General features: G+C 40.6%; 1 protein-coding gene and 1 non-coding gene across 4 annotated transcripts; both read right to left on the reverse strand.

Moving 5' to 3' along the window:
* Positions 1–63: 63 nt before the first annotated feature.
* LOC117282011 (methylcrotonoyl-CoA carboxylase beta chain, mitochondrial) lies at positions 64–12,654 on the reverse strand. Of its 3 annotated transcripts, none has more exons than XM_023851191.2 (10): positions 12,211–12,654; positions 11,255–11,508; positions 9,923–10,163; positions 7,943–8,121; positions 5,396–5,591; positions 4,293–4,442; positions 3,583–3,649; positions 2,993–3,264; positions 2,826–2,911; positions 64–672 (listed from the first exon to the last, which is right to left on the reverse strand). In XM_023851191.2, exons 1-10 carry the CDS (start codon positions 12,325–12,327, stop codon positions 651–653), a joined length of 1,584 nt encoding a protein of 527 aa, XP_023706959.1. In that variant the 5' UTR covers positions 12,328–12,654; the 3' UTR covers positions 64–650. The 3 variants fall into 3 exon arrangements, with proteins under 3 accessions (XP_023706959.1, XP_023706961.1, XP_023706957.1); XM_023851193.2 differs by lacking the exon at positions 64–672 and adding an exon at positions 1,368–1,630 and having other exon boundaries at positions 12,377–12,654; XM_023851189.2 differs by lacking the exon at positions 64–672 and adding an exon at positions 1,370–1,630.
* On the reverse strand, positions 11,797–11,868 carry Trnad-guc. Its single transcript has one exon. It is a non-coding gene; the product is annotated as a tRNA-Asp (tRNA).
* Positions 12,655–18,424: the final 5,770 nt, after the last annotated feature.

Below are 18,424 nucleotides of genomic sequence, written 5' to 3' on the forward strand. Positions count from 1 at the left end.
ATGTATAGATCCACTTGATTCTTGACCTCAGCACTAGCTGGAGGTGAGTGGTTACCTTCATGCCCCTGCCACTTTGCCCACTATACCCATCAAATAGGAGATTAGGTGGATCCCAGAGCCAGTCTGTGAAACATGCAAAAGTGAAAATTGTTGCCCCCACTGGGACTCAAACTCCGACCACTTGGTCGTACAGCTTGTAGCCAGTCACTATGCAGACTATGCTATCTCGGGTCGTTGCTTCTATAAAACTAACAAAATATCTGTTTGAACGATGATGCATAATGTACCACTTAGCAATTAATATACCAATGGTACACCTAAAATTCTACAGGCCATGAAGTGGCAATCTTATTTGGACCCAGCTGCCTTCTGTTATAAGACTTCAACCATTATTTAACAGCATAAATTTAATTCGCAGTGAATATATATATAGTATCATAGGGGATGTTGATGGAAAAATGTCATCAGGAGAAGTATCTATTTTTACATAATTCTTCCACAGTTAATCCACGATATATACTTTCCAGTTAATGAGACACAGACATATGTGAAGATGGTCACTTGTATGTTGGCCACATGCATAACTTCATCATTTTACATTATTACAACCTGCTTCTCTAGGAATCAATGTTTATGCTTTCCCCTAGCATTTAGAAGCAAGAGATGAAAGCTCTGAAATGACACAAAATTGGGTTACCACAGCAGCTGCCTGCCAAACACTAACATAATACATGAATATAAATAACATAGTAAGTCACAATTAAGCAAGCTGTCTCTTTTGCTTCAGTGTTTCACGTGTATTCTATGAGTACAGGTAATATAATATAATGTGGATATGTGCAGTATAGTATACTATATATAGGAGATGGTTAACAATTGGCTTTTTGTGCATATTACTTGTGGGCGATGGCATTAACTGTCAGCCTCAACATATCATCTGATAACACATAGGACTGAAAGGAATACAGGAAAAAGCAGGGGAAGTTAATAATATAAATGCATCCATAATGAATTATGAGACTTCCCTCTGAATTTTGATAGATGTTTCATAGTAAATAAAGCAAAAGGCCTGCCATAGTTCAAGAGGTTAGTCGTTGGCTTCCCACCGCGGTGACCTGGGTTCGATCCCGGGTCTGGTCAAGTGGGATTTGTGGTGGACAAAGTGGCCCTGGGGCAGGTTTTCTCCGAGTACTTCGGTTTCCCCTGCCAATTTTCATTCCATCAAATTCTCCATCATCACAGTCACCCAAGGCAGGCTACAATAGGCCAATCAGTGGCCAGCATGCTGAGTGGACCCAGTTGGCCTCCATACCCCACTAAGCAGGGGGTGGGGGGGGGAGGAGGGAAAAATAACATGAAGGTAAAAGTGTATGGGTACTCAGTAAAATTCTATTGAAGCTTAAAAATGGTTTGTATTTTTATAGTATAAAAATAAGTCATACAAAAATAAACAAATTTAATTTATAACACAAAATTGTGGAAATTAATCAGTAACATTCCTAAGATCCCTCTTCACATCCTGAACACCCCAAACTTCGCTTCAGAGATTGGTGCATTGAGAGCAGCACTGAGGCTCAGTCCCAACACAGCTCGAGAGTCCACTGGGTCAATCACTCCGTCATCCCACAGCCTGAAAAATACTATCTATTGAAATTATCTGCTTTTAAAAAAACCCAAACATTCAGTGACATGTTCCAGGAGGGCGTGCTGCAGCCTACCCTGAATTAGTTCAAATTGCCAATATAATTATTGTGTTTTGGGGCATTATCCATTGTCCTGTTTTTTATTTCAAACACAACGTTTTGGAGACTGGGTTCTGTCTCCCTTCTCAGGCAAAAGCCAACTCAGTTTGGCCCAATCAATAGAGCTAGTCCCCATCTCCAGACACCAGCTCCAACACAAACTAAGCTATATAAAACAAACTCTGGTTTTATAGATGCTAACTGTTATATGATGCATGGACAGAAGTGGTATGCCTCATGTGTGAGGAGTTTCTTTAATCTTTTTGACAACATAACATAACATAAACCAATGGTTTATGTTGTGTTTGTTTTACATGTCCCATCTTATGTTGGTGCTGCTGTCCGGAGACAGGGACTAGCTCTATCGATTAGGCTCAACTGAGTAGGTTCCACCTGGAGACGGAGACAGAATCCAGTCTCCGAAACGATTCTAAATAAAAGATAATATCCAAAAACACAGTAACTGTACTAATATACTATCATCACAAACTTTTAGAACTTGTTTATAAATTCTGCGGCTCCTCATTTCACTTCTCCCTTACCTATTTTCAATTAGAACCAAATATTCTTGCGCTGTCAGACATGGCTAACACCCAAGAAAATTTTATTAACTTTAGCCACCCTGAAAGCTTCAGAGCTTGTGTTATTTTCAGCAGTATTTTTTTCGCACATTCTCAGTTTATGTTCCTTTTTTTTTTTTTTATTGTTAGTGGGGTGGGACTAAGTCCCTTATACTGCGGCCACTTCTGGCCTATTGTACCAGCCCCAGATGATAGGTGAGGGTGACTGTGGAGCAATTGGTGGAATGAAGATTGGCAGGGGAAACCGAAGAACTCGGAGAAAACCTGCCCCAGCGCCACTTTGTCCACCACAAATCCCACTTGACCAGACCCAGGATCAAACCCGGGCCACCGCAGTGGGAAGCCAGCGACTAACCGCTTGAGCTATGACGCGGCCATTTATGTTCCTTACTCTCAGCTGTCAAAACAAATATTAAACAAGAAATTGCATAAGCAGTAAATATATAGCCTTCACTGAGCTAACTTGCTCACTGTTGCTGAGTGAATATGGTGAAATCTGTACCTGGCACTGGAGAAGAATGGACTGCCCTCTGCCTCAAATTTCTTTACAATGGGATCTCTGACGGCTCTATCCTCCTCATTCGTCCACTGCACAGCAAGAAATTGTATCAATACAAACACAGACCCCCTCACAGCCATTTACATGAATCAAGGAAGTCACTCACTCACTTGTTTGCCCTCTCGTTCTCGTATTTGGCGGGACACCTGACACAGCACATCTGCAGCCTGGTCTCCGCCCATCACTGACATGCGGGCATTGGGCCACATATACAGGAATCTTGGGCCATATGCCCTACCACACATGCCATAGTTTCCTGCTCCAAATGAGCCTCCGATAATGAGGGTCAACTTAGGGACCTGTGCACATGATACAGCAGTAACCATCTTGGCTCCATGCTTTGCAATGCCACCTGCTTCTGCATCACGCCCCACCATGAAGCCTGCAGGCAAGATATGTCACCAAACTGAACAACTCATCATTATGGTTTTCTTCAGCGTCTCCAGGAAATGCCAAGACAGTACCTCAAATGAGACTACGAGTACTTTCTACCACATTGTTTTGAATTCATTTGATCATCCTTAGATTTGATGTTATACAGTCTCAGCAGTTGACATTGTTGTTATATAAACCACATCTAATATATCTATACTCAAATGGCCCAATTTCAGGGTAGTCAGATGAATTTATGACCAGGCAACATATTCGGTGCTCTCCAAACAGGGTAATATCATTAATGCCTTAACCCCAAGTCACTCACCAGTTATGTTCTGCAAGAACAGCAGTGGTATCTTGCGCTGACAACACAGCTCCACAAAATGAGCCCCCTGCACACAGTACAGAAACAGTATGTCTTTAAAAGCATAAATTCTAAAAGTGACAAGTGTCAGAAATGTCACATATCACAGATATTGCTACATCTGATTGTGACATCTGCTGGCATTTTGTCTGAACTTTATGTTGAAGTGTTAGGACTTTTCCTTACCGTCATTGTTTTTATAGTTTTGTTATATTATCTGCATATGAAAGAAAAGCGAAGTTGAAGATGCAGAGCTGAATGCTTGCAGGGTAAAGAAGAGGACAGAGAAAACGGGGTGAAAGAGCAAGAGACAGAAATGGACACATTTATGGCAGTTTTGTAGTTAAATAGGGGCATTATGGAGATGACCGATAATTCTAACCATTAAAATAAATGCAGATGTACTTACTATGGCCTGTCTGGAATTTAGAGCTGTAAAAACACAAAAATCTTTATTAAGTGACTTTCTCCATCCCAACTTCATGTTCATTAGCTTAATTTTTAGGAACCTGTGCAACATGTTAATTAAAGAACCAATAAAAATCTGCTCAATGTAGTTCAGCTACTCTGATAATTAAACAGAATCCCCATAATTCTCATGCAGGAGTTCATGGGAAATACGTTGACAAAACGACACACCTCTGCGACAAAATTTAGTAAGTTGATATTACCTTGACGGCAGCCTCTGAGAACAAAATGCCATTGTTACCCACAACACCAACAGGATAGCCATATAACCGTGCAAACCCAGTCACCAGAGTATTTCCATAGTGCCTTTTGAATTCGTCAAACTGGGAGCCATCCACAATACGAGCAATCACCTGCAAGCAATTTGAGAAACTTACACCATTATATAGGGCCCCAAACAGAAATCACACCTCAATTCATCACACAATTTTCATACATTCCTATTAATTGTGAAATTAAAAGAACATTAAGTCCCTATACATTTCCTTCATTCCATTCTTGCATATGAAACATGACTGCAACCAAAAATGTCTCCACAAAAGTGTAAATGGACTAGCAGAAGGCACACATGTTCAGCAAGGAGGTGAGATTTGCAGTTCCCACAGCAGTGACATGAAGACTGTCATTTTCTGACCAGGGCTGCCACAACAGGCCAGACAAACCAAGTGGCCACCAGGGCAGGACATTTTACAAGCCTTTTATTTCTCACTGCCTCCAACTTCAGAGTAGCTCTTGAAGGCAGAGGCAAGATCCTCCCCCAAAACAGTGGTACCTATCTACCAAACTACAAAGCATCACATGAGACAGTATTATAATTCTCATAGTCACTGTCATGAGTAAGTCAAATTTCACACCACTTAAAAAAAAGTAAAGCTATTCCTGTAACAGGCCATGGGGCCCATAGGGTTATGAGACATTGTGGCTCCCACATTATCTAGACAAACGGCTCAAAGATGGGAAGGTAAGGTTGTCAGCCTTACATGCTGACTGCGCTTTACTCCCCAGGAAAATTATTTAATTAATTCCTGGTACTCATTTCTGTTAGAGGCTGAGTCAACCCCAGGGCTATATTGTGGCTGGAAGGATTAGGTCAATTGAAAAAAATCCGATGGCCTCATCGGGACTTGAACCCGTGACCTTCCGGCTTGTAGCATAGTGCCTCAACCAACTATGCTACCGCGTGTCCCAATTTCACAGCACTTAAATATTAAAATCTTTAATTAATTTACAATTCTAATACATTTAAATCAAAACATAATAAGAGCCAGCCTAGAGATAAGCATAACAGTCATAGTTGTTAAATAACCTCTCTGATGTCAAAGCTCTTCTTAATATTCCCTCCAACAATGCCGTAGAGGTCATCCAGTGGATGAACAGGCGGGTCAGGTGAACAACTTGTCGTCTCTAGAACCTTGCACCTGTTGAGGTTCTTAACAATTTGCCTTGTGAGGTACAGGGCATGCTCATCATCCATGGCGTAGTGATCTGTAACACCTGACGTTCTGCAACACAATTATTTATATATTTTGTGCCTGATTCACTCCAGCCTACACTTTCTTGTTTGTTTGCAGTTTACTTAACAATTCTGGCAGTGGCTTAGACCACATAGCAATGAATGATGGGACAATCCTGAATAGTGAACTGGGAAGGATGTGGCCACAGCATTATTTAATGTACAACTATAGCATCTGACTGGTGGTACTGTGGATAACCACAACAAACGTCTTTCAGGATAGCTGGTACTCTGACCAAGATCTGAACAAAGCACTTCCCAAATACAAGTTACAAGTGGTGTCAGGATTGTCACCTTGCTAGGCGCAACACTTATGGAACTGACAAATCACAACCTGGACTTGATTAGACAGGCTTCCTTTCAGGATTGTCTCGGTAAAATGGTGAAGTGTCAGGCAGATCTGAGAAATTCCTCCATCTGTTCTTAACGCCAGCATAAGATGGAGGTGAGTGGTCAACTTCACACTCCAACCATTTAACTCTAGGAAAAGGCTTCCGTATCCACTGGATAGGATGCTGGGTATAATCCAGAGCCAGTCTAGATGCTTCGGAGAAAAGAAAAATCACATTCCACTTCAGAAATCAAGCCCAGATGACATCAGTCAACAAACTTGAAGCATAATTGTTATACTAACTGATATAATCTGGCTACAAGGAATATTAGAGTACCTACACAAAGGTTATAGGAGACTTTTGTTTTATACATTGTCCTTTGTGTAAATAAAATTCTCATATGTGATATATCAGAGGCTGGTTCTGCCTCCATGCTTAGTGGTAGTACAGGGCCCAGAGTTTATGTACTCTTTTGTACTGCCTGACAGTGACAGTGAAGAGCCAGCCTCTCAAATAACATATATCAGACAACCAGATAATGGAGAATGCAGGCACCTACTCATGCTGGTTCATCGCTCGCAGATTTCTTATACCCTGAAGATGAAGGCGATATGTTCCTCCGAAACGCCGGTTAACAAAATATCTACACAATGCCACATCCCAGAAGACAGCATTCTTCATAGTCACCGCAGTGAAAACCTCAAATCTTACAATCAGATAATTGAATTACCATTCTATGCTACCCTTTCCTGTCCCCATAAGACAAAGAAACAGCCTCTAAAAAAGTTGTACACTGAAATTCCCACTTAAGGTTTATTTGGGGAGCAACAGATGTCAACATTAAACGGAGGAAACTTAAGACAGATGTTACTGACTTTGGATCACTGCAATTGAATGTGAAATGAAGGTAAACCTTAATTAGAGGAACATTAAACAGAAGGTTCCACTTTACATATTTTTATCCAGATAATAAGTAATCTAACTGAAATTGGAAGGTGCCATGGCATGGAAATGAATGTGGAAAAAACAAAAGTAATGAAAATTTTGAGACAACCAACCCCAGTCACAATAAAGATAGACCAAAAACAACTGGAGAATGTGAAATGTTTTAAATATTTGGGTAGCTTGTTAACAGATGATGGAAGGTGTACTTGTGAAATGAAATCTAGGATTGCGATGGCAAAAGCTGCATTTAGCAAGAAGAAGAATCTTTTTACCAGCAAATTGGACTTAAATTTGAGAAAGAAACTAGTGAAATGCTACATTTGGAGCANTTGGTCATATCTTACACAGAAACTGCCTTCTAAAAGAAGCTATCGAAGGAAAGATAGATGGGCGGATAGAAGTGACAAGAAGACGAGGAAGAAGACGTAAGAAGATGCTGGATGACCTTGGGGACAGAAGAGGATATTCTCATTTGAAGGGGAAAGCTCTAGATCACATTAAGTGGAGGAACTCTTTTGGAAGAGACTGTGGACCTGTCATCTTGACAGATTACTGATGAATGAATAAGTAATATAAACAGAAATTCTGCCATAATAAAAATGAAATACTGTCAGAAATTTTTAGAATCATATTACACACAGGCCATGCAACACTAAATTGCTGATCCATGCTACATTTCCAGACTACACACTAACATATCATGTATAATATTGCTATGACATCAAAAATTTACGTTCTGTATGGGATGTTGCATAGACATTGACAGCTATTCAGAAGTTTGTCCACTTGGTTATAACCATGAAAGAATAGTCGTCTTCTCGAATGTGATGGCATGTACTCTGGCAGACGTTTACTGGCAATCTTCACAGGAACCTCCTGCCTCCATATTCATGGTAGAAGTGACACTGGTGAACATCTGCCAAACTACATGGCATTATGCCCCAGAAGTTACCACCATGATAACCTCAAAATTCCTCCATCTTCACTGCCAAGTAAACAGACCTGTGAAAGCAGACAGTGGCAGGAGGAAACAGATCAGGATTCTATAGGAAGAAGGAATTACCTGCAGTGAAGATCAGCCCCACCCAGTTCCTCTGCGCTTATGTCCTCCCCCGTTGCAGCCTTTACTAGTGGAGGTCCTGCAAGGAATACAGTGCCTGTTCCTTGCACAATGACACTCTCATCAGCCATTGCAGGCACGTACGCACCACCTGCCGTGCAGCTACCCATCACCACAGCAATCTACAAGCATACACACGACCTGTTCTCAGCCTCATCAAGTAGGAAGAAGCCAAGTGCTAACACAAGGCAACATACTATTAGAGTAAACTTAATTCACAAATCACAGGACTCAATTCTAGGACCTTCTGAATAAAAGGCATAATTAACCATTTGAAACATGATTTTCACCCTATGAGCATTAAAAAATTTATTTCCTTTCTCACAGAAAACATACTACATTTAAAGACCAACTTCTTACTGCTCTGTACAAGGGATTCTCAAATTTAGCACTAGTTCAACCACCTGAAATATTATATACAACTACATGACAATCCCTCATGTCTGCATGTTAGTGAAAAGTGCACTTTTGCAAATTGTTGCAAGTGCTTGTCAGGTTGTAAGGTGACAGCAGAAACATACATAGCTTTACAGCCACTCTACACCTACAGCAAGCTATAAAATGTTTCACTGGCTGCAGCTACATTTTCCAAGAGCACATACATTAAATTTTGTGGATTTATTGACTTCCCAAAACTGTGTGAGGATGCAGCTATACTTTAAATAATTACTGAGAACTCAATGACCCTCCTTAGAATGGGTTATGATTGCTCCATTCTGCGAAGCCAAGTGACTAACAAAAGTTGATATTAAGAAAAGTAAAGAGCTCCATTCAAAGTGTGGGATAACTAGAGAGCTAATTTTAAATGCAAAGGGAATGCATAACAGATTGTAGACAGTTGTGCTGCAAGGATCATCAGACACACACACCACTTCAATTTAATCTACCTTATGTCCATTAAGGGACAATACCATACCAATGAAATGATTGTTGAAAATTAAATGACAACATTTCACAATTCCCATCTCTAGTTAAGTCTCCCAAAATAACCCTTACATAGATTCGTTATTACATTTGAATATTATAGCCCTTGCAAGTCAATATGAAATCACAATTTCACTGCATTTTAAGGTATGTACTTTTATTTTTGAAAAGGCTAGGGTAGCAATACTGACTGAGGTATAGATACTTCTCACTGCTGTTTATTGCTGCCATCTTCTGGTCCTCTTCTTAAATATTACTTATTACCATGGCCCGAATTTTGATGACATGTCAACTTTTTTTCCTTGTATCCTATTTGACGCTCTTAAATATATAAATCTCGGATATGAGCTGCTGGTTACAGAAATGTAAATTCTATAGGTAATTTTTTTGTCATTTTTGACATTTTTAGGTTTAAGGTCATTTTTTTCATTTTGGGGGTACTTTTTTTATAAATTTTTGGACTTTTAAGGGTATTTCTTGTAATTTTTGGCCATTTCAGGGAATTTTTCTCCATATGTTTTCTGAAATGTGAATAACATGGAAGCGAAGTGTTCTTTCTTTTCTCCTTTAGCTCATTTTTCTGGATTTTTCAGTCATTTTATAGGTCATTTTTTAATATTTTCAGGTCATCAAAATCCGGGCTCTGCATATTACATTTTTGGGTCACATTTTAGGTCATTTTTCTGGATTTTTTCAGTCATTTTATAGGTCATTTTTTAAATATTTTCAGGTCATCAAAATCTGGGCCCTGTTTATGACCTATATTCCTGCATATAACATACACACTGACAATCATAAAGTGTACCATATTTTACATACAGGCTTCCACTGTCAAATACCATTATAAAAAGCAGGATTCTTCTTTGCTTTATTGCCTTTCTTTTTATTAACACATCAAAATTTTCCATAATTAAAAAAAGAAATTAACAAGTGGTAACTTTATTTCCATCATATCAATTCACTACTGCCCCTAAGTAGCTCCAGTAGTTGATACAGCACCTGAGCAATGCCTTGTGCAGACATTGTTGCCTGGTTATAGAATATGCGCCCAAAATGGTTGCGGTCTGGAAATACTTCTGCTTGATATGGAAGGTTTGCCCCACCTGAGTCAACCAGATAGATGCAGGGCAGTCTGTTTTCTAATGCTATCTCTTGTGCTCGGACGTGCTTCTTCACTGTAATCGGGTAATAGGTTCCTCCCTTTACTGTTGCATCATTGGCAACAATCATACACTCTAACCTGCAACAGCACACTTTTATTTGCAGTTTCTTCAACCCTGAGGGAACAGGGTACTAATATATACAGTGGCCTGAGTCAAGGAATATAAAAAATTGCAGTACAGTCAACACATTACATAGTACAACTTTACAATTCCTATTACATAATTACATTTCTGTTTTTAACACATTATGGTTTAAGAGTTTATGTATTTTTTTTATTGCTAGTGGGGTGGGACTAAGTCCCTTGTACTGCGGCCACTTCTGGCCTATTGTACCAGCCCCAGATGATAGGTGAGGGTGATTGTGGAGCACTTGGTGGAATTAAGATTGGCAGGGGAAACCTAAGTACTTGGAGAAAACTTGCCCCAGCAACACTTTGTCCACCATAAATCCCACTTGACCAGACCCACGGATTGAACCTGGGCCGCCGCGGTGGGAAGCCAGAGACTAACCGCTTGAGCTATGGCGCGGCCCTAGAGTTTATGTAAACTGCCATTACATTTTTAGTTTCCATATTTATTCAAGAAAATACATTAACTTAAATATATGGCTTACTTAAAACCTCCTCTGTGGTCTAGTGGTCAGAGTTCCTGCCTACAGATCCAGAGATCCGGGTTCGATTAACGATTCTGAGAAGTAGTGGGTCTGCAAGGGGGTCCACTCAGCCTCATGATAACTCAGGAGCTATTTCAAGGAAATAGCGGCTCCAGTCTAGAAAACCGAAATTAACGGCCGTGGGGATCCGTTGCACTGACCACGTGACACCCTCTATCCACAAAAGTTGGCACTAAACTTTGGAGACAAGCGGCAGTCACTCGGTCCATATAGTTCCCTTGCGGACTAAAATCATGGAGTTTTTTTTATACAGCTTACTTAAAGCATCTCAAACTAACAATTACTTATTCCTTGATGTTCCCATTTTCCAAGATTTTTCCCCCCCTTCTGCAATCCCCCAAAATTCCCATACAAAATACTGCTTTGCTAAACTGTCATACACACCCTGTACACTCATTCTTTGTCTATTATACATAAACGAGCCACCTCCATCATAATTAATCATAAAGTGACAGCACAATGCCCTCTGCAAAATTCAGTGATAGCGTCACTCACCCTGCTATCCTGCCAATCCCTGTGACTATGCCCCCCGCAGGGACAATATCGTCACCATACAGATCATGGCCAGCAAGTTGCGACAGCTCCAGAAAAGGAGAGCCTGGATCAAGCAGACGGTTTACACGGTCCCGTACCAACAATTTGCCTTTGGATGTGTGCCTCAGCCTAGCCTGATCTCCCCCTCCCTTCATCACACACTCCACTGCAGCCTGCAGCTCTGTCACCAGGTTCTTCAAGTGTGCATAGTTTTCCTGCAACACACAGTTATTTGTAACTTGCTTCATTTAACAATACTTCATCAAATGCATACATGAGATAACAAACTCTACGCATTAGGCTCCTTCTTGAGAATCTGGTAGTTCATTTCATCAGTAGTAAGACATTCCACCATTTTATGGAACACAGGATTCAGCACTATCACACCAAAGTTCACTACCAAACCATATTGTAAATCAAATTAAGAATCATCTTAATATTAAACTGTCATCTATAATTATAAATCTTAATCCTTTTCTCGCGTGTAAGAGAATGAAAAAAAACGCTCCGGCGGGGAATCGAACCCCGGTCTCCCGCGTGACAGGCGGGGATACTAACCACTATACTACCGAAGCAACCAAACCTTAACTGTGATTTTTAAGATACCTTTAATTATCAATACATTTCAGAATTCTTTCCATAGCTTTCAGAATTTTACTTTTAAATTAAAAAATCGATACATGTTCACAATATTTACTACTGATCAATCAACTACATTTTGGGCGCCACATCGGATACTTCAATATATTATGTGACTATCTCTTCAATATATTACATAAATGATCTGAATTTTTTTTTTAGAGATGTTTAAATATTTTTTTTCACAACATATTTTGAGTTTTCTACTACCTCAGAATATATATTTTTTTTTCTTTCTTTTTTGCGATGTCGAATCCTTTGTGACTACACTATCCTACCTGATATTCCGGTGTGTTTTTGTCTGGAGTTGAACCGATAACAGCTGCTTCTCTGGTGTAATTACGTTTCAGTAAATTCCTTCTCAAAATGCATCGCGTTGTTGTTTGCAACATCATGCTTCAATTTGGACTTTTGTACTATACAACCTAAACAAAATCTACTTACACTACTTACACGACTTGAACTGCTGGCCGACCTACAACGTAGTCAAATCAGCATTAACATTCTTGCCTATGACGTACATGTAATTGACTGAGGAGGCAAATGCTGCCGACAATTAAAATTTACGTCAAAAAGGAACATATTATTTCCAGTCAAGATGTTCAATCATTCATCCATCTTGATTCATCCTCTGCTTTGACTGACTGCGTGGGTACTTGCCGAGACAACTTCATTTTCTTCTCAGCTGATAAATATAGAAATCGAATATGCTGTCCGGTAGGATTTCCCAAATCGCAAGAAATTTCGTTACTTCAGCCGCCAGACGAAGTGGTGGTCATGACCACGGTGGAATTCCAGGAGGGGTAAGAATAGCAGTGATAAATATCATCCTTAACAACAAACTCTTATTGCCAAAATGGAGAATCGTGCAGTTTCCAGATAGCTGCAGATTGAATGTGTTTGTGAATTCATAACGAAATAGTTTCCCTGTATCGAGTGATTAATTGATCACCTTGTAGTTTGTAAAAATACAGTGGGAATGAGAGAACTCCTCGTAATTATGATGAAGTGAATGGGGAATCAGTAATTGTTAATTGTGTAGTAGTGCTGCAAGTTAAAAAAAGAGCCATAAATACAATGTTAAGAATATGGTCTTCTGGAATATGAAACATTGTGGTTTGGTAGATATGTATCGACGTTCCGCAGGAAGCTCTTGCATCAGTCTTTAGGTTAGACTTTGAAGATGAAGGCAGCAGGTTCCCCCTGAACATACATACTGGTAAAACTGTTATGTCCCAGGAAACTCTGATCTTAACCTCACCACCATGAGGAACTCAGATCTCAGCTATGGCATTGTTTCTGAAGTGGGGAATAAAAATGTAAAATTGTCGATAAGGATGCCAACCCCTTCTTCCACACTTTATAATGCTTCTCACAACATTTTATTTATAATTGGGTGTGCCATGTCAATAGTGGCAGTGACTAGTATTTATTTAATATGTCCATACATACAGGGCACTCATTCTATGATCCAACCTTTTAAGTTATGAAACTGTGACAGTCTATAATGACCAGTATAAAATACATTGAAATTTGAGTGAGAAGAGAAATGTTATTTTTATTTTATGAAAGGTATGTACAGACATATATTCTTTTTTTCTAGAACATGTGTTCAGCAGACCATTACAAGCTAATGGCACTACACATTTTCGTTGTGTCCCATTTCAAAAATACAGTGTAACCCTCATTCGATGTTCTGCAATTTCATTTTTTTCCTCATATAATTTACAGTTACCTCAATAACTTCAATAATAAACCTCCTCCATTTAAGATCTTCCCCAGTTTAGTGCTTAAAGCCTCTACACCCGAAACAAACATTAAATATGGTTTGCACTGTGTTGCATTTAACATGAGAAACTATTACAGTCCAAGTGGACTACATAATTTGCTTTTAATTTTGTTTCCAGAACATCCCATTTGACATCAGCAATCGCTACAAATTAACAGCACTGTTCATAGTTTTCTTTGGAAGTGGACTGGGTGCACCGTTCTTGGTCCTGAGGCACCAGCTGTTGAAAAAGTGAAGTGCTGTTTTTCTCTTTGTGATATTGTAGACAGAAGTTAGCAAAAGACACTGAGCATGGCCTGATGACAGCTGAGATGAAAATTTTCTTCTATCACCCGCTCTGTGAGAATAGTGAGTGAGTGTAGTCACTCACATGTTTATTGTTTAACAGGCAAAGAGAAATAAATTTGTACAGGATGTGAATGTTGTGACTTTCTTCAATAATCTCCTCCTGTTCCTGACAGAGACCAATGATTTGCCTACATATTTCAACACTGAGCATCAGAATTGAGCAATTATCATATTGTAAACCAGTGGGAATAAGGAGAAAGCCAAAGACTGCATTCCTTCTTTCTACCCTTTATTTATATATTTATATATTCTCGGTTTTCAGGTGTTCAAGAATTAACCAAGGCTCAAAGTGGGTTATAGTATCAATACTACAAGCTTGAAGGTCATGGGTTCAAGTCGCAATGAGGTCATTGGATTTTTTTCAATTGACCTAACCCTTCCAGCCGCACTATGGCCCTGGTGTCGACTCGGCCTCTAACAGAAATGAGTACCATGAATTAAATAATTTTCCTGGGGAGTAAAGCATGGCTGACGCTTAATGCCGACAACCTTATCGCCATTTTTGAGCCAATTGTCTAGATAATGTGGGACCCTCAATGTCTCACAACCCTATGGGCCTTCATGGCCTGTTACAGGGATGGCTTTACTTTACTTTTTATTTTACTCCACCATTCAGGGGCATGGGGTAATGTACTTGATTGAGGCACTGTGCTACAAGCCAGAAAGTTGCAGGTTCGATTTCTGATGAGGTCACTGGATTTTTCAATTGACCTCATCATTGCTGCCACATTATGGCACTGGAGTAGACTCAGCCTCCAGCAAATTGAGTACCAGAAATCTTCCCAGGGGTAAAGGGCGGCCGGCGCTACAAGCTGACAAGCTGCCGCGAATCTGCACAGTACGAAAGAACTGGGCCCGCAGTTCAGTAATTCAGTGATATCGATTGGAAACACATGACGTGACATTCGACTTTCCTGCTATCTATGAGCGTGACATGTGTCAAAATGCGCCAGGAACCATTGCCACTTATGTTTTTGTTTGACACAGAGACAATTGTGTATAAAATAAACTTTGAACAGATTTTATTGAAATATACAATATATAAAAATTATCCATACATAATGGTAAGGGGAACTTCGTGTAAAGAATATTAATGTAACCAAATATACACGTATATGAGGTCTGAACGACACACTACTTAAAATGGCATATCATATTTTTAATAAACCATACCACAAACAAGTAATTAAAATTTACAGTCATTAAAGTTGCTAATTGGGCCGTTCAACGGCTCGGGCAGTTATTCGCCGCCTTTCTACCGCTGCGACCCGCATTCGATCCCAAGTCATGCCATGTGGTATTTGTGATGGGCAAAGTGGCATTGGGGCAGGTTTTCTGCAAGCACTTCAGTATCCCCTTATTCCACCAACCGTTCATTAGTGTTCAGTAATCATCCTATCATCGGCTGACACCATCATTAAGTAACAAGCTTAAAGCCTCACTAAAACTACATTTGTTCACGGTCCCCGTTTGTAACGCAGCCATGTGACGACTGCTTCTTAGTCATTCGATATGCTGGCCGTTTGACGTTCGGTGACAGCCTCCTTTGCCACATAAAGGTAAAAGGTAAAGTTGCCCCTGTGCTTAACTAATGAAGGCGTATGTGGGAATGGATGTATAGATCCACATTTTCTTAACCTCGGCACTAGTTGGGGGTGAGTGTTCAGTTTCACGCCCTTGTCGCTTTACCCCCAAGGAAAAAGCCCCCTGTACATATTGGGTGGATCGCACAGCCAGTCTGAACGACTTGGAGAAGAGAAAGTTCTTAACTCCGACCCCTCGGTCGTCCAGCCAGTAGCCAGTCGCTGTACCGACTGAGCTATCCCGGCTCCCATCGTCACGTATCCCAATGAAATTAATCATATCAAATACTCTTGTGCTGTACGATTGTTGCGCTTATCACGGAGAGAGGAAACGGTGGGAAATTGTATATATTACAGATCACTCTTTGCTATAAGTCAGCCGCTATTTCTGTTTCACTACAGGACTACGATCGTGAGGAAAAAATACCATCATACCTCCATATTGTTAGGACTCGTCCAAACCGAATGCTGCGATCGCGTAGGCAGCATTTCTGCTGGGGGGGGGGGTTAAATTTCGGTCCGGAAACTGGCTCTGTGGACTGAGGTTTTCCGTAATATTCGTCGGCCCCTCCAGGCAAATGTATGGACAGTAGACAGACACAACCGCTTCGCATGCGTTCCAATTTGTTATTCACTAATCCTCCTACCAATCCACAATACACAGGCTGAGCTACTGACTAAAAGCTAACCCTGAAACAGGCCGTGGAGGCCCATAGGGTTATGAGACGTCGAGGTTCCCACATTATCTAGACAATCGGCTCACAGATGGCGGTGAGGTTGTCAGCCTTACGCGCTGGCCGCACTTTATCGCCAGGAAGATTCGTGGTACTCATTTCTGTTAGAGATTGAGTCGACCCCATGGTTTAGATCAATCAAAAGAATCCAATGACCTCGGGAATCGAACTCGCGAACTTCCGGCTTGTAGCTTAGTGATTCAATCAAATATGCTACCGCGTGCATCCCAGTCATGCGTGTCCTTAAAAATTGAATAATTGTAGAGCTTGTGGTTACTTAAATTTTAGATTACTCTAAATTTGATAAAATTCAGCATTGTGAATACTGGAGATTACAACTTCCCTGTAGGAATACGCCATGTTGTGAGTAGGACTCGAACCAGTAACCTGTGAAACTGCGGAATCGTACAAAGTGTGATGCAACCAATCATCCGGCTGTCCAACAGGTGTTATTTTATCAGCTGTTATCTAACGCGTCAGTATGCAATTAGCAGATCGTAAACATTGACACTGGCGACTTCCCTGTTTATTTACCGACCTTTAATTGAAGCTGAAGTCAAGTGTAACATGAGAAGTGTCTCGTAGGATTCGAGGCGGAACTGACACTGCATCATGGGAGTACGAACTGAATTTCAGATAACTAAATCCATGGTGTACGATCCTCCATCCCCTTTAAAGCACAGTGGTTGCTATATGTGTCAAATGCTTTTATCATTAAAAAAAAAAAACTGCATTTTGCCCACAGAGTGAATTCATGTGTCCTGTGATATTATCAAGCTGTTGGGTCTTCTAATGTAGACGCAGTGGGTTTACTGTATTGGGAAAGTAAAGTTGGCAGGGCATGTAGCATGAATGGGGGAGAAGGGGAATGCACATAGAATACTGGTGGGAAAGCCGAAAGGAAAGAGACCACTAGGAAGAACAAGGCGTGGGTGGGTGAACAATATTAAAATGGATCTTAGAGAGATGGGATGGTATGGATTGGATTGTATTGATCTGGCTCAGGATAAGGACCGATAGGGGGCTCTTGTGAACACGGTAATGAACCCTCGGGTTCCATAAAATGCTTGGAAATTCTTGAGTAGCCGCACAATTGGCGGCTTCTCAAGAAGGGCTCAGCTCCACGAGCGATTGAGTGAAAGGTAAAGTTGTCCCTGTGCTTAACTAATTAAGCATTACACCATGAAGGCGTTTGGGGGAGTGGATGTATAGATCCGCCGTTTCTTGACCTCTGCACTAGGTGGAGGTGAGTGGTCAGATTCACGCACCTGCAGCTGTACCTCCAGGAAAAGAGCCCCCGGTACCCATTGGATAGGAGGTTGGGTGAGCCCCAGGGCCGGTCTGGACGACGTGGAGAAGAGAAATTTCTTCAGCCTATCAGGACTCGAAGTCCGACCCCTTGGTAATCCAGCTTGTAGCCAGTCGCTATACCAACTGCACTATTGAATATTGTTTTGATTATATTTATACTTCAAAGATTTAACTAGTTAAGAGCTGTTCAACTCCTCAGGGGAGGTGCGTCATTAGGGGCTAAAGGGGCTAAGCCCCACCTGATTTTGTTGTAGTATTGAATTTTCATATTCATTCATATTTTATTCTGTTTATTTAGATCAAATTTGTATAAAAATATTAATATTTCTCATTATCATGATGTAATTAAGGAAACACGAAAATGCAGTAGTGATGTCTTGGCCATATCACAGCCTATTTGTACGGTTACAATAACGCAGGGGCTAGCTCGTCCCTAGCCCTTACTGTGTGTCGTTAGCAGCCATAAGTTCAGTGAACCTATCAGGGATTCTAAGTATCGCATGTGTCTTGAAATGTCACGCTTGGGGCTAGTTTTGAGAAGCCCGCAATATAAAAGAACACAAGGCTGAAAGGGACGGAAGGGTGGAATGTGGATGTTATTGTGAACTTACCTCTATTCTTCCAGCCTTAAGTAACACGTTCTTTGTAAGAACAGACAGAGGGTAGGTTTTCAGACACCATTCAGATTCCATCTTTCAGTTGTTTTGAGCAGTGGAGAAGATACAAG

Source organism: Cryptotermes secundus, unplaced genomic scaffold (assembly GCF_002891405.2).
Source record: "Cryptotermes secundus unplaced genomic scaffold, Csec_1.0 scaffold1282, whole genome shotgun sequence".
Classification (NCBI taxonomy): domain Eukaryota; kingdom Metazoa; phylum Arthropoda; class Insecta; order Blattodea; family Kalotermitidae; genus Cryptotermes; species Cryptotermes secundus.

Coding starts and splice junctions, on each gene's coding strand:
- LOC117282011 (XM_023851189.2), bottom strand. CDS start 12,327: ATGATGTTGCAAACAACAACGCGATGCATTTTGAGAAGGAATTTACTG. Junction 4,443..5,395: donor AGAGCTTTGACATCAGAGAG/GTTATTTAACAA, acceptor AATTGCTTGCAG/GTGATTGCTCGTATTGTGGA. Junction 3,650..4,292: donor TCTCAGAGGCTGCCGTCAAG/GTAATATCAACT, acceptor TACTGTGTGCAG/GGGGCTCATTTTGTGGAGCT.